At 40.1% G+C, this 17,491-nt stretch overlaps 1 protein-coding gene across 2 annotated transcripts in view; it reads left to right on the top strand.

Moving 5' to 3' along the window:
• ldb2a (LIM domain binding 2a) overlaps positions 1-12,851 on the top strand; it is a gene marked incomplete at its 3' end in the record, with an annotated part of 107,717 nt that extends 94,866 nt beyond the window's left edge. The window contains exons 7-8 of one of the 2 annotated variants that reach the window (XM_083890689.1): positions 3,365-3,501; positions 12,621-12,851. In XM_083890689.1, coding sequence (XP_083746815.1) covers positions 3,365-3,501; positions 12,621-12,851 — 368 coding nt within the window. The remainder of the gene's footprint in view (positions 1-3,364; positions 3,502-12,620) is intronic. The other variant, XM_083890690.1, reaches the window with a different exon arrangement.
• Positions 12,852-17,491: the final 4,640 nt, after the last annotated feature.

Here is a 17,491-nt window from a genome sequence, read left to right on the forward strand (position 1 = left end):
TAATCTCAGACATATGACTTTTTCTTTAATCCCAGGAGTCTGACCTTAATCCAGAATTCTGACCGTAATCTCAGAATTCATGCTATTTTTCTTTCTTTCTAACCCCACTTTAATCTCAGAATTATGACTTTAATCTCAGAATTATGACTTTTTCTTTAATCCCAGGATTCTGACTTTAATCTCAGAATTTGTGCTGTTTTTTTCTCTCTTTCTAACCCTACTTTAATCTCACAATTCTGATTGTTTCCTTTAATCTCAGAATTTGGACATTAATCTCAGAATTGTAACTTTTTTCTCAGAATTCGGACTTTAATCTCAGAATTTTTACATGTGGCCCTAATGCTCTTCCGTACGTTGTTATACGGAGCAAAGAAAATATTCACATTTAAGAACCAGAAACCGCTCCAAACGATTAATCTATGATCAAAAATAATTGACGATTAATCTCGTCGTAGCCCCACACTCTGTAGGGCCAAACGATATTTTTGTCCAGACTTCCCTTAAACTCTGGACGTCCCCAGTTTCTCCTTCTCACGGGTCACTCGCTGTCACACGTCCACACGATTCTTTTTGCAGTTTCGCTGGATTTGCAGTTTTCCTCGTCGCTAGCGTGTTATCCCCCCCCCCTTCCTGCAATTCTTCTCCAGTTTGGAAACTGGTTGGGATTGGGCCAGGAAGGAAGCCACAGGCGCATTTATGCTCTGATAAGTCCTGGTGGTGGAAATGGAAGAGATTTAAAGTGCGTCACCGGTCCAACGTCCAAGGAAACCGGTTGGATAACAGAAATGATTGTTTCTGACAATAGGCTTTTTTTTTTTTTTTTTTTTTTTTTTTAAAACTCATTCACACACGTCTGTCAAAGTCAGGAATGAAAAAAGAAGGATAGACGCTGATAAACAACACAAACAAAAATCCCCCCTTATTGTTTGGCCTCTGATTTATAGTTTCAGTTTTGTTTGTATCATGAGTCACCGCTCGCTCTAACTGAATATGAAAGCATCTCCCTCAGTGTGATTAGTAACAATCTCCAAATATGTATTTCATTTTCAGGCGACTGTTTGAAGATCACAGCCATGTTTTCTTGTCTCACTTGAGATTTAAAAAAAAATAAAAGGAATAAGCAATGGGAGTAAGCAAGGGTTTTTTTAGGTTTTTTTTTACAAATGTTGGCAGAATTTGGCTCATAAATTATTCACCACATAAATTCCTTGAAAGAAAAAATACTAGAAACTCTGAGATCTCTATTAACCCGTGTCGTCATTTCATATCTGTTTTATTCTTTTTCTTTTTTTATTGATAATAATGATTTCACTCATGGTTTAATTGCACCTTTAGGAATAAGGGGGTAGCTCCTAATTGGAAAAAGCATTTCTCACTGTAGCATACATGTCTGCTCTAAATTGTAATTGAAAATAACAAACATAAACCTGGATTAGATTAAACTGATTTTAGCTCCGGTTTCAGCTGGACACCCACAGAACTTCAAAACGGAAATATTTCCCACAAATCACAAAAAAGGTATCTTTATTTTCTCTCTTCCACCATTTCACTGTCTGGAACTATGTCACAGAGTATCCATCAACTGCATGCTGAACAAAGTAGTAGTACTAACTGACTGACTAAAACTGCTTATGTGTGTCGTGTAAATTGCTGACAGAAAGTTTACGTGCTCTCAACTCTGCAAATAATTGCAGCAAATGTTCAAGAATGGACGCCGTTTTTTAATCTGCCTCGTGCCATCGAGGAACGCGGCAATCGCTGCCGAGCTGAAATCATCATCAGTGAATTTCCATTGCGTCGGGCAATCGCCGGGTCCATTGTTGAACATTTATGCAAATGAAACAGGGGCTTGTTTCTTACCAGTGCATGTCTGGGGAGATGTTAACGCTGGTGCGGTTTCACCTCTGCTCAAAACAAAAGCATGGATCACTGTGAACTCGCCCGTGTTACTTATGTTTCTGTGTTTGCACGTCTCTGCTCTCTTGGCCTCAGTCTGTGTACGAGGGGGCTGTCATTTGTTTTTTTCCTCCCAAAAATCTAGTTTGAACGGATGTTTTACGCGGCGCGTCATCCCTTCGAAAGATAGTCGTGTCCCTCGCTCACACACTGGCAAAACACGTGAAGACATTATTCATTATTACTTTTATTATGAGTCATGCGAGGTTAAACGCTGTGGTTTAACAGCTAAGCTAAGCTTCCAAAATCCTTCCACTCGCTGTTTCCACTTCTGTGTCCTGACTGTCCGCTCACAGGGAAGGATTAGCTTTTTTAATCCATCCATTTTCACAGAAAAACAACAAAACACCACCATCGTCGACATCAGCCAGCACTCACAGCGCCCTCTGCTGTTCAATATGGTAATCACTACAGATGGTCTGCTGTGCTTCTAGGGTTCTCAAATCTGACCACAGACAATGATTTTCTACGTTTTAATCCAGAGAAAGCACAGTCAAGACGCAGGAATGGAGGAGATTCGAGTTCACGCAGAATCTCGCGTGATTTAACGTGATTTCAGAATATAAACGGACGTCGTCAGCCAATAGCTGTTGCGTCTGCGATGTTTTGTGCCGAGAAACGCCAGATGAAGTCATGGCGTCTCGCTAGCATTTGTTATTGCGGGATTCTGCTCACGCCGCACCCAATCGCTGTTCAAGCCGTAAAATATCAAACATGTTGCGTGTTACACACAGATACTTACGATTTGACACACAATGATTTTCTACATATTTAATCCTGAGAAAGCACAGACTAGACGATCCAGTCACGCAGGAATCACACACTCAGGTTCACACATAATCTCGCGTGATTTCAGAATTGAAACGGACGTCGTCAGCCAATAACTGCTGCGTGTGCGATGTTTTGTACTAAGAAACACTAGATAGATTTGTTCAAGTTACAGTTCTAAACAAAAGTGCGTAACATCCGTACGCTTTTCTCCGTCGACTCGATTGCATTCGTTATTGCGGGATTCTGCTCACGCCGCACAAAATCGCTGTTCAAGTCGTAAGTATCAAACATGTTTGATACTTACGACTTGAACAGCGATTGAAATCGAAGACTCTGATGACGTTAAAATCGCGTCTGATAATCCCTCACACTACAGGATAATTTGTTTAAATAATCTGTTAAAATTAGCCTAAAACTGGGACCGAAATCTGGCCAATTATCCTCTAGTGTGGTGGCAGGCTTTGAAAGTGTTTGAACAAATAATTTTGGATGAAAAAGTGACAGCCCTACTGCACATCTGTGTTCTCCACATGTACGAGCCTCCGCTGCATGACCTCCGCCCGCACAAACCTGTCCCAATCTGTATGCGTTATGTTCTTGGCATTGCCTCTGTTTCTCTTTGCTGGTCGCGCCAAAGCTGAGCCTGCCCGACAGACGACCACGAAGAGGAGGAAACGGAAGAACTCGGCCAGCAGCGCCAACAGCAGCGTGGGCACCGCTGCCAGCAAGAAGCGCAGCCCCGCCACCAACTTCAGCCTCTCCAGTCAGGTACCTGTAAGCATCAGCTCCACTTCTGGTTTGACTCTTATTTCTTTCGTACTTTTATTCCTCTATGCGTCTCTGCACACACGACTGTTTGATTTACACAAGAAACTCCTAATGGTTCTGCAGCTAATGGGTTCAATTTATTTGCAAAGTCAAACCCTTTTATTCCGCTGTGAGACAGACGAAAGCTCCGGGGACCAGTTTGATGAAAACACGTCGCTCCCCCCAAAAAAGACAGAGAACACGGAACAAAGCAGCTATCATAAAAAGTGACACAACTGACGTTAAAATCATCAAAGCAGCAAATAGTACAAGAGCTAAATTTATAAATAACAAGTAGTAAAAAAGGTGAGGAACATTTGTTCGCTGTGTTGCTTTGTTGTAGGTTAAATCCTCAGAGTATTTACAGCAGGACTCTCAAACGACCAATGAGTGTCCAGTATGATCATAAGGGGGCCGGCCATCTGAAAAAAAAACAATATTTCATAGAATTTCAAAGTAAAAGTACTATAAACCTATTTATGATGCAAATTGAAATCAAAAATGAAATAATAATGAAATATATATGTATCATTTTACGTTAAATACATTTAAAAGTGTCATTCATATAACCTTAAGTATAGTTCCGCTTTAGTATATTTAATATTCATAACACTCCTTCACCTTAGGTAATGTTTTGGACACTCTAATTTCCCAGTTTGGTATTAGTAAAGTACATACTATACATATTATAGTGTTATTTAGTATTATATTCTGTCTGTAAAGACTGTGGGTTAGTTTTTTTATTGCATCTTTATATCAAGTGACAGAGTGGAGGGCCACGTGTGGGCCACGCACCACGTGTTGGAGACCTCTATATGTACAGTATGTATAAGAAGACCCAGCTGACCCCAATGCTCAACCAAGTGGCCATCGCCTAGAGGGTTATAGAGAAAAAAAAAAAAGAAATCTCATGTGGGCGCAGGGGGGGGAAGTGACACGCCACACTTTCTCAGACACCATGCTTTACATTTTTTTTTATTTTTTTAAAGCCCTTGAGCAAGACACTGAACTCACAGGAGCTCACTGGAATCGCACTCGCACGCTCAGTCGAGCTTGCACTTAGCAGCTCGCTGCACCCAGGAGTGCAGGGGGAAAAAGAGCAGGTAAAACCTTCTATATTGTGTTTACATTAGTTCATCAATCAAAGAAAAATGTCCCATCTGTTACAGTCAGTTTATTCATAAAGCACATTTAAAAACAACCTAAAAGTGCTTTAAATAGTGCTTTAAAGTGCTTCGATAAAGTTGAAATAAACAAAAACAATAATACAACAACAATAAACTTAGTAAAAGTACAGCAATATAAACAACAAACATAATAACATACATAATAAAAAGGGGACAAAGTTACTTGCAACCTAATTAGGATGAGAATAAATTAATAAATAAATAGATAGATAATACCAACAATTAAGTCATGTAATGTACTTTATTTCTGTTGCCCACAAGTGCTTTACAAAATAAAAGCATCACAGACACACAGCATTAAAAACAAATTCATGAAACAAAGCATGAAAATACTGAAAGAACAAAGAAAACAAAGAAAGTAGAACATAAATCAAGGACATGTGACATTTTATGTACTTGTTTCAATCTAATATTTGCCTCTCGCATTAAGTTGAGTGATGTTGTTTGTTTGTTTGTTGTTGTCATTTCAGTCACGTCTTTCCCCAAACTTTATCCTTTATTCACTGAATCCGTTTCCCACTGCTCTCGCGTTAAACAAAAGAGTTAATTTGCGTCATGCAACACGCTGTGTTTTTATTATTCTGTGATTATATTCAGAGTATGAATGTCTGATTTGGAGCCACTTGACACAGTTCGAGGTTAAGCAGCCGCTGAAAGGGCCGAGTGGTATGTGCCACATGTTGTCTCTGCCCCCTCGAGGATTCTGTGCCACAGAGTCGAGTCTTAGTCCTTACTCTTTATATCTCATTATATATACTATATTTATACATGTTTATGCTAATGATTCAGATTGTCTTTTGAAAGTACCCAGTCTGGTGCAGGTTTCTAGTGCAGCTAAGAGTGTGTTGATACAAGAGGATGTTTCAATAAAGCAGCAGTTAATGTAACTATTTATAAATTATACATATATATAATAGGATTTAAAAAAATACAAAACTACAAAGTGATCACAAGGTGGCAGCAGCAGCAAGCATTTAGTGAGTGGACTGCACGTCCCTTTGCAGAAGTGATGACATTTACGAGGTTTCTTGAATGCTCCTCTTAACTCAACAGACCCATGGTTCTCAAACTGTGGTTTGTGTACCTCCAGTGGTACGCGAGCTCCCTCCCTGTGGTACTTCAGCGATATAACAAAAAAATTATAATAATTTGTCACCTTATCTCCATGTTAATCTCATCTCACTTTACCAGTTATTTATCATTGGTTATAATATATTTTTTAAGACGAAATGTTGTCATTAAGAGAGTGTCTTTTGTGAACTTTTCCTCCTCGGTGTGTTTATATTAAAGTGACGGCCGACGTTCAAGGTCCCGTCGCTGTCATTGTGAACGTGTTGACACACGAGGAGAACGGAAAATGTGGTACGCAGCTCCAGACAACAGTCAAGTACAGTATTCAGTCGGAAAATAAGAAAAATAGCAGAAATATAGTCTTTTTTTTTTGTTTTCTGGAATATATGAATGTCATTATTGGGAGCTATTTTATGATATGGACTAGTTTCTGACTAGTTAAGGGTCACTCGTGTGCACTTGTGGCTAGAAAAGCAGATTTTCCTGGCATTTTTGGCAGTAATTATAAATAAGGGACACACACTTTTGCTCCCATCTACACACACACATTCTATACCATCCCTCGTAGTCACCTGTCCTGTCAGCTTTTGAGATCTTCTGGCCTCACTCTGTTCGTTTACCCATTTCTCTCCATCTCACACACACACACACACACACACACACTCATTCAGCATGTGCAGTTGTTTTCTCTCAGGAAGGCAGTTTGGCTCAGCTCCAGCTCTCATTATCACCGATATCTGTATACACCCTCCACCCCCGGTCCAGCCCTCCTTCACATGCACAAAATATACCCCCCCCCCCTCATCCCTCTACTCCCTCCTACACCACACACACACACACACACACACCAGCCGTGGCACTCATGCCTTGCATTCACACGCCTCTTAAAGACTGGCAGCGTGGCTGGTTACATGCTGGTTACATATGTTGCGCGCCTGCTGTCTTTGTCTGAGAAGTTGTTCGTTTGTGGCTGAGCACGAGGCTACGTGAGCCCAATGACAATCAGGAGTGGACCCTTACAGGGGAGGGGGGGGGGGGGGGGAGTGGGTGAAGGAAGGTGGGAAAAGGGGGGGGGGGGGTGGATAGAATGATCAACACTGACCTCTAGTGGTTTGAGCGAAGTGTTCAGAGTGAGTTGTTCCTTGTGAGCACGTGGGCCTGTGAGCAGTGTCAGTCACTCAGTGGGTGCAGACATATTGTGGACTAAAGTGTCCGTCTGCTGTGGACAGACAGACAGACAGAGGAAACATTCAGGTTGTTTAGTAGGGATGTGAATCTTTGGGTGGCTCACAATTCAATTCAAAATCGATTCTCGATTCATACGATTCTCGATTAAAAAATGTATACAATGCCTAGTGTGTTAAGGCAAATTATGGCATCAAAACAATACAGTTTGTATAAGATAATGTGATAATGTGATCACACAAAGGCAAACTTAAGACAAAAGTTAACATTTATTGATTCAAAACAAATAAAAACTGACTTACTGTACAAAAAAATAACTTGCATAAATAAAAGCTTAGGCTAGCTGCCTTTTTCTCCCAGAAATTACAAAAATAAACTTTACACAAATAACACAAACTGGTGTTTTGTGTGGTTTTTCAAAATAGAAATGCAAAAAAAACCAAAAAACTATTTTTTTAAGTTTATGAATCGATTCAGAATTGTGGACGATTAGAATCGCGATTCCTATGTGAATCGATTTTTGCCCCGCCCCTATTGTTTACGTCAAGTGAAAGCAGCAACATTTTCCGCTACTGTAGGAAACACATTAAATAGGTGTCTATTGATTCCCTTGTGGACATTAAATAGGTTTAAACTTACTAAAATAAATCAAAAACACCAAAACGTCATGTTTTTAATGTATGGAACATTACAGAACTTAAATGATAACGCTGAATTTTTTTGTTATTGAATGCCATGAAAAGGCAAAAATCTTGTAATTGATAAGATAAGGTGAGATAAGATAAGAGCAGACGCGATAAGAGAACATAAGGTAAAAGTAAGATAAGACGATCTTTATATTAAATTCCCATCGGGGGAAATTCAGATTAACACAGCAGCACAATGTTACAAGAGAGAAGTAAGTAGAGAAATAACGACGGGAACAAAATGTAGGATAAATATGAGTAAATAAGATGCATCATATAATAACAGTATTTGATAAAATAAGAATAAGTGTCGGTTGAATACAAAATAACTGTGCCAAAAAAGGTCTTTAAACAACAACAAACATTTTACTAGCACTGAAGCAAATTTTCAGATATTCAAAAGTATTTTCCTTAAAGCTCTAAAATAACGTTTATAAAGAATTGGAATGAATTCAAATGTTGCTGCTAATTAACTGTTTTCTATATTTCTATCTGGGAGCCACTTTTCAAAGATAGTAAAGTGTTCTTACCCAAATCACATTTTAAATCATGACAAGAGCCATTTTTGCATGATGTAGAGACTAATTCACAGTCATATCTGGAACATCTGATATTATTTTTAATTGGTAATAAACAAGTTTTTCAACAGATGTTTTTGCTAATTAATTTAAACTTAATTGTATGTAAGTGAGTTAAAACATATACACAAATTGCAAATTTGTTTGGGGTCCCAAAAAAACCTCTCCCGTGACCCATCTGCGGGTCCCGACCCAGTCTTTGGGAACCAAGTGCTAATTACCGCTTAATTAATAAACAAGTAAATAAATGAGTAAATGGCTCAAACCCACAGTGAGTGGAGAGGAGAGCGAGGCGTTCACCGCTACACCGGCCCATTCGAAAGCCTCGCCACTTAGCCTAGCGCAGAGGCTAACTCCTAACGAGATGAGTAGACGAGTAGACAGCATTAATTAGCTCACAATTAGCGCTCCCCTGTCTCTGACTCACCGCCAGCTGTGGTTGTCGGAGATATTTTTTTTTTTTTTCATTTTCCGGAACCCAGAATTGGCCAGAGGTAGGTTGACAGTAGGTTGTCAGGCCTCCTCAACACAGGAACAGATGGCGAACGCGAGGCTTGTTGGCAATCAGCACGTTTTTAGCTAATGACTCAATTAGCTATGCAAATTGACAAATCAGTGTGGATATTGTCATTTAGTTGAAAAGCTCACCTAAATTAATTAGCCTGATTAAGGCATAGTGGGGTGTGGAAGTGGTCGCTGAGGGGTTTTTTGGGGGAGTGGCTTGTATAAATACAGAAGCTGCTTCCCACCCCACCCACCATTGGTGGTCTTCATCACAGTGTGTGTGTGTGTGTGTTAGTGTTGTTTGTTCGTTTAGTTACATCCTTGTGTGTTTTGACTGATCAAATCTGGGTTTGTATGTCTAAATTCGAACAATAATTAATGTTTTGTTTTCTTTAAAGTTTCATCCATTTTTTTTTTACACTTAAAATCATTATGATGCTGCTGTTTTTTGTTTCATTCACATTTTAATACAGAGTTGGATTACATTTTTAACAGATTTGTTTATTCTTTTACTCTACTAAAATGTGTTATTTGTTCTTTTTGAGGGAGGTGACTTTAGGTTGTTTTCTTTCTTTCAATCCCAACTTCCTCTATTGTTGTTAGGATGAGATATGCATCTGATGATCAAATAACACATTTATTTATCTCTGGAAAAGAGTAAAAAAGAAAACAACTACTATATATTCTATGGGTGAAGTGGCCCTTTAATAGCCAACACTAATATTTATGGGTTCCTCAAATCCTTGAAGGCCTAAATAGATATGGGTCATTGAACTGGTCATTAACTGAGTGTTTAGGAGTGTGTTTGTTGGTGTTTGTGTTGAAGTGTATGATTGTATCATGTGAACTTACTTGGGTCTGTACGTGTGTATTTGTTACTTTAGGATCTTCAATTGTCATAAACTAAACTACTAATTTAAGGCTAACGTTTGAATTGTATTGAGGTTAGCATGGCATTCACTGGTTATGGTTGAGGTTATGGGATTGTCCAAATGAGTGGAGGTCAACACAGTTTCCTGAGAAGGCTAGCTGCACAAACCTGAGTGTGTCAGGTCTGTGTTACTGAGGAGACGGGCTGAGGTAAGGGGAGCAACATCTCCCAAGCCAGGCAGCATTGACACACATGACCAGCGAAGCGTGCGCTCCATTTAACTGTAGCTAGCTTCTTCCCAGGATACTGTTGCCGGCGCTGCATGGGGCTAATATGTAACGTATACTAGCAAAATGTCTTCAGTAGTTAGCTGTGGGTCACTGGACTGAACTCAAACACGTCCAGTCGCCTCCAGCTAGCTACTGAAGATGACTGAGAACCTTCACTGACATGCTACTAATAAAACGTTTAAACAGCGTTCCCACGCGTCCTGGAAAACCTGGAAAATGTCATGGAAAACGTGGAAAAATTAGGAAAAAAAGTCCTGGAAAAGCTTAAGCTAGCCTTAACCCTCAGAGCAGCCATGCTACCCAGTTTTTCCATTTGATGTTAGCGCTAGATTTAGCTACTTTTCAGCCGTCGTTAAGGACTTAGCGTAGCATACTGTACACTGTGGGGTTTTTTTTCTCTCCGTGATAAACTTTCATACTGAAGCAGCTGAAAATGTCCTGGGAAGGTCCTGGAAAATAATTTCAAGAAAAGAGAGGGAACCCTGCTAAAGATATCAAATATTACTCAGTGAAAAACGTTTAGAGAAGAAAATAAATGGACAGAACTTACCAGACTTACTTACCTTTATGTTATGTTGTGTTACTGTATTTTATTATAGAGAAAGCAGCAGGTATTATCTGAATTTCCCACAGACAATTATGTACAATAGGCTCACATGAAAAAAAGGGGGAAATAAATAGGATTTCCACTCACTGTGAAAGGAATTCCTCCCGAGTTACGTAAAAAAAAAAAAAAAGCGCACACTGGAGCACGAGCCTCTGAAGTGTTATCAGGAATCCTTCACATCACGAGAGTCACAGAGAGCACTGGATAATGGATAAATCTCTCTCCTTCCCTGCGTTGACCCCGCTGTGAGAGGACCATCCATGTGAAATATGTCCGACATGATGAGTATTGATCAGGGTGGAGGGAACAGAGCACCGGGAGAATCCATCCACGTACGGGAAGGTTTCATTTGCACAAAGTGCTTGGAGAGGGTTTTGACTGTATGGATGGGTTCACTGGATACACTTAAACACACACACACACACACTCCTGCTGGTGTTTCATCACAAGCAGCAGCTTCCGTGTTGATGCAGGAACATGCACATAAAACAAATAAGATACTGAAGTGTAAAAACGTCAAGAGTCAAGTATTTTGTGGCAGTTTATGACCTTGTGGTGTCTTTGTTGATGAAGTTATTCTTCACAAGCAAACGGTAAAAATGACCCAACTAATAATGCAAATGTTATTTATCGGCTGCACACGATGGTGATGTCTCACTAACTTTAAGTTCATGTCATGTTTTTCTGCGTTACACCGAATTATATCGGTGTACTATATCTATTATATATACCAGGATTATTAAAGGCTACATGTGATTTATACTTTTACATTCACCACCTAAAAAAGATGACTAATCCTTGGGCTCACATTCATGACAGATATTCTGAATAAAAAGTCGACTGTACATCCAACAGACTGTCAGTAAATTCCAAGGTGATCTACGGCTCAAAAGAAAATCTTCATTTTTTTGCCTGAAAAGATGATTCATAAAAGTGATTTAACTGCATGTGAAAGACGTTAAATATAAAAAATCATTAAAGGACTCATATTATACACTATTTCTTTAAGTTAAACCAGTTCCCTGGTGTCATAAAGAACATGTCTGTGACATGCTTTGGTCAAAATACCATAAGAATGAAGCACCACAGCAGTGAAAATCACCCTGCTAAAACAGCCCTGTTCAGAACACTCTGTTTAGTAGTTAAACAAAACTTAAGGGACAGGAAATGACATCAGCCACAGAGGCTACTGGGAGCTAACAGCAGTTAGCATTTGGAAAAGTGATCATTTTCAGGCTCTGGCAGGCACATTGCCGTCATATATAACATGTATCCACTGGACAGATAAATCCTCTGAGGCTGGAAGTTTGTGTAGAACTCTGTGCTGCACTGTAGAGCCAAGAATATAACTTTTCATGGTCTTCCGTTTTTCGAAAACCGTTGCCCTCACCAGCACTCTTGCGTGTTTTGCGGACAAAGTGGAGCTCCAGGAGACAACAATTCCAGGAATTTATCGCATTGTGACATCCCAAAGTCAACATCATGTGTTTTATCTCCTGTACTTAGACTGAGGAGGACCACAAAAACATCAGAGTCATCTTTTTTTGACTGGTAGGGCCTCTAGAGTCCCAAATATAAGGATTTAAATGATTAAAAAGTTGATTTTGCATAATATGGGACCATTACATAAAAGCTCAACTTTAAGGACACAGTGTGAACATACTACTACTACTTTTCATACATAAACAATATCTAAAAACCTCTTAAGCTTCATGAGAAAGCACAATTGGGTAAGAACATAGTGAGGGATGTTTGCTTCATAATGTCTTTTAAAAACAATCGTGTGTAAAAGGCAAATAAATACAGTTAAAGGTATAGCACGTTTAAAAAAAAAAAGTGCTGCACAAACAATATGAGCATAAATATGGAATCGGGGGATAAATATACAACTTAGAAAAACAATAAAACACAATATCAAAAAAGGTAAATTTAAAATAATCCATGCATACACAAAAACAAAAGCAGAGGTTTATTGCTCGAGCAGAGATGTGACCTTTGCAAATGTGCGCAGCCACAAACAACAACATTCATAAATCTGTGTGCCTCTCTCTCTCTCTCTCTCTCTCTCTCTCTCTCTCTCTCTCTCTCTCTCTCTCTCTCTCTCCAGGACGTGATGGTGGTGGGCGAGCCGACCCTGATGGGCGGCGAGTTCGGGGACGAGGACGAGCGCCTGATCACGCGCCTGGAGAACACGCAGTACGACGCCACCAACGGCCTGGACGACGAGGACGACTTCAACAGCTCCCCGGCTCTGGGCAACAGCGCCCCCTGGAGCAGCAAACCGCCCGCCGCCCAGGACAGCAAGCCCGAGAGCACAGCGCCGCAGCCCTCGCAGTAGAAAAAACAAACACACAAAAAACAGAAGACGGAGAAGAAAGCAACAAACAGAAGGACGTTTTTTTTAAAAAGAAACAAAAACACTTTTACCCGTTTGAGCAAGCGCTTCAACGCCTCGCAAACATTTTACTGAATCAGAAAAATCCCCCTCTCCCTTCTTCTATGAATCGCTGTAACATCTTGGAGACGTTGCACAGCAGCATCCACAGACATGAAATGCATAGCAGTCGTATGCAGCTGTAATGTAAAAAATAAAGGGAGACTCTTCTTCTTCTTCTTTTTTCCCTCCTCCTCCTCCTTTTTGTCTCTCGTGAATGAAAAGTCCAGATCAAAATCACCTCCTCGGACCCCGGCCGTTACGAGCCTCTCGTCTCGTGGAATAACGGCAGCCGTGATTGGTTGACCCGCAGGTCACGAGTCATCACGCCATCAATAGACAGTGGAAAGAAAAGAGGAATAAAAACAACAAGCAAAACAGTCAGCTCAACCTGAAGGAGGCAAGGTGTGTGTGTGTGTGTGTGTGTGTTTTTCATCGGAAAAAACCTTGGCTGTCGGTTTGTTTTCTGCTGTCGCCGTTTTAGTGGAGAGGAAATAAAAGGTTTCTACGGACGACCTAGGATTGAGAATTTTTTTCGTTTGTTTTTTCGCCCACATGACTGCAGTCGTCACAGGTTGCGATTTCATGCAAACTAGTCTGATTGTGTTCGTCGTCTCTTGGTATTTTTTGCTTCTCTCTCCCAGAATCCTTTGCAATCACGTCGTAATCTTTTGCCGATCAGTATGTGAACTTTACCGATTATTTTTTCTTTTCTCTCTCCCATTCCTTATACAAATTTCAATTCTTTCCCTTTAACGACCTACTCCCAAACTGATATTAAAGCCTTTTCCTGCATGATTTTATAGGGTTTTTAATTTCCTTTGATATGTGTACTTTTTAAAAAATTGCATCGGTCTGATTTTCCTTTTTTGGGTTTCGTCAGTTTGGGAAACACTGTTACAAGGTTTGTAGCTCTGTAAATAGAGGTGGAATCTATTGTGTCCACTGTAAATCAGCCACTGAAACCAGTTTGGATAATGGCAGCTGTTTTTGTTTTGTACAGGAGGTTCAGATTTCTGTCGGGTGGTTTGGATGGACGCTGGGTTTTTTTTTCAAACTCTCTTAAGTGTTCATCGTTCCTCTTTTAGCTAGTGCACAACCAAAGCCACAAGTTTAACACGTTCATATTTCCCGTCTTATTCCGGGGACACCGATTATTTTACACGAAGAAAAGAAACAACGCACAGATGAAATCCCATCCACCCCACAGAAATGTTGTGAGATCCCTGCGTTTGTGTTCACGATTTGTTCTTTGATCTTTAATCAAAACTGATTCTATATTCCTGATCTGTTCTGTTGGACCTTTGTTGGGGAGCGAGAAAAACAACAGCGAAACGGTCTTTATACAACTGGATCACAAGGGTATTTATTTGTGCATTTGTAAGGAAGCTAACACATTTCTAAATATGTTTGAGCCTAGTATTATTAGACACCATTTGTACATTATATAGCAGAGGTGTTCTGTGTCATATCTGATGTCTGGTATGTATGCTTTACCATTTATGTGTGCCAATAAACCGTGCTTACAAAGGAAGTTGGATTTAGTTTGGCGACATGCGTTTTATAAATATGTGCATGTAAATATCATCGATTCACTTTGAGGAGTTTGAGTAGTAAAGTAGATGTTCCCTCATATCGAGCGACCTTCCCCCTGCAGATGAAGTGGCCCCCTTTTGTCGAGAATATTGTCCTCTTTTCTTTTTCTTTTTTTGTCCTGCCCAACATGAGTGAAAAGTCCTTGAAGTGTTCAGGAAAAAAAAACGACAGTCAACATTTCCATGGCAACTGGATGTCTACATCTGCCCCAGGAAGACGTGTGCGTCATGACTCAGAGCTCCAGAAAAGCTGGGAGGTGGATGACGAAAGATCTCTGTGGCACCGGCGTCTTGTGGCTGGTTTGGTGGTGTTTTTTTATTCCCACTTTCAGTTTTCTAAGGAAGGAATGGCACCTGAGACTGTGTTGTTTTACTTGTTTAACTATTCCTCTATGTGTTATTAAAGGTGCCATATGTAAGAATGTGGCCAAAAAGGTTACTACATTCAAATTCAAAATACGGAGGTATTTTAGGTTACGTTTTCTGACGTAACTGGCAACCCGTGGTTGCTCAGCAGCTGAGACTCTACTGACTGCAATGATTGGTAGACGGCGGTAGGTGGCGCCACATGCCAAAACATGATTTCCTAACATAAACATGATTTGCTGTCTGCAAAATATTTCTTTTAATGCAAATATTTTGTCTGTATTGTTGTTGTTGGTGAGTTCAGTTTGTTATATGAACATTATTCCTGAGTCTCTGTAACATAATAGGATTTTATGGCCAGTTGCTTTAGATTTATTACACAATGCACCTTTAAGTCTAATAGAAAATGAGTCCAACCTAGCATCATATTATGACGGGGTCATGGAGAGCTGTCATTTTCTAAATAACCGTATTTAAAGACATTCAAATATAACCAAAGAATCCATTTAGCTGATACTGAGTCGGTCACTGGAAACTTTGGAAGTTATTAAAAAAGCATTCTGGGAACTGTAGGACATGATAAATGTTTAAAAAATATCTTTAGATGTGTAGCTTCACTGCTTGCCAATCTTTGATACCAATGCCTCGCATTTGAATTTTAGGATTTTGGACATTTGAGCTTCATGTAACGATGTCTTTAATTTGACACCAGTGTCTGTGCCTTGACATGTAAAGTAAAGATCTGTGTTAAACCGCCGAGAAAAAGTTAAGTACAAATCTGGAACAAGAAGTTGAGCAAAGTTTCTCCAGAAAAGTAGAAATGTGAGCCTCTCTGCTGTTGTTGGGTAGACTTTAACCTCAGGATGGTTTGGTGGAGCTTTGGCGACACCAAGTGGACAATATGGTACTGCAACAACATCAGACTGTGTAGACAAAGAGCACCAGAAAAGTCCATCATATTGGCATCATATCAAAATAAATAAGACACTAGAAAACGTTTAAGTTGGATTATAGATTATATAAATCAGTCACTGACTCACTGTTTTGAGAATACCACACACTTATATTGATTATTATTTAAATATGTTTTACTGCGTGAACAGGAAATATTGTTGGGAAAAAAATAGTTTCTGTTGTCTGTAAATGTTAAATGTAAGGTGAATATGGACATCTGCTTCTGTGAACAGCACATACATGGCAATCAACAGAGGGAGAAACTGTAAAAATGGATTAAACTACTTCTCTCTCCTCTGCACCAGCGAGTCGGAGGTTGGTGAGCATAGCTTTGTGAATGTCCTGTCCAGCAACCAAGGAAAACAGTTGGTTTGACTGGACGCCTGATTTGCTCTGTGCAGGTGGAGTCTACACACACACACACACACACACACCTGCGCTGCTTATTATATGATGTGAGGCCACTGGACTGGAAAGAGAAGAGGGGGTTGGGGAAGCGGGATGAATGGATCAGGAAAGATGGAGGACGGAGAGAGACAAGGGAACGAGACACAGATGACAAAACAAACAAGCGTACAACAACAACAACAACAACTGTAGAGTGTGATTGTCTGTATCTTCTGTATTATTCCTTGTGTCTGTGAATGTGAGTGTGTGTGTGTGTGTTTGATGAGCTGTACATGTGTGTGTGTAAGTGTTCAGGTGGACCGTGGGAGCGGACTGGCCCAGCACAAAAGGTTAAGAGACTGGAATCTCCAAAATCTCCCTTAAGGTTTCTTTAAACCCAGTCGCAGCCAAACTGCCAGTGGACTCCTTCTAGTTTTAAACAGTTGAAATGGTCTCCTATCGTTATTCTGTGTCAAAACCCCCCCAGGCCTGGAGATAACAATAACGGGGCCTCAAGTGGGGTCCGTGACACGTCATTGTGTTATAGCTGACGTCACCTGGTCTGAAGCGGTGCCCCGAGTTCGACGTCTAAAGCCGCCTTGAACTTGGTAATCCATTGGGCATCGGGCGTGTTGTCAATCTTAGTAAGTATTGTATTGTACCCTTCACGTGATGTAATCCACGTGTGAGGCATAAGCGAACTAGCCCACTGTTTAGGGCCCTGTGACCACTAGAGGGCCCTCAAGAGCAATTAACTATAAAAAATAAAAGTTTGGCTTGCTGTAGTTTATTTAGAAAAAATAAGATTGTTCACATTTTTAGATTTTCAGACCTTAATATCTTAATATTTTATTTATACACCGTTTGGTTTTATGTATTGATTCTCTGTGTCGCCAGTAGGGGATGTTGCTGAGTTTGCCAAATATGAATTAAAAGATTTTTCTGTAAGTTTGCAAATCTGGTGTCCATGCAACAAAAAGTTCTCACATTTAGTTTTACAAGTGTATTCATATTCGTGACAGAGTAGAATAAGTAGAATACCTTTAGTATAGTAGGTGTGTGAATGATCAATAATCATTATTATCGGCAGTAACAGAGGGCCCCAAAATCAAATGTTGCTTAGGGCCCCATGGATGCTTGGGCCGGCCCTGGTGTGAGATGACATTTGGTCTTGTTTACCCAGGCCAAATGAATCCCACAAATACAGCAATTCGGGTTTCCAGAAAGAGCACCTGTGTGTGA

Source organism: Microchirus variegatus, assembly GCF_963457635.1.
Source record: "Microchirus variegatus genome assembly, chromosome: 6".
Classification (NCBI taxonomy): Eukaryota; Metazoa; Chordata; class Actinopteri; order Pleuronectiformes; family Soleidae; genus Microchirus; species Microchirus variegatus.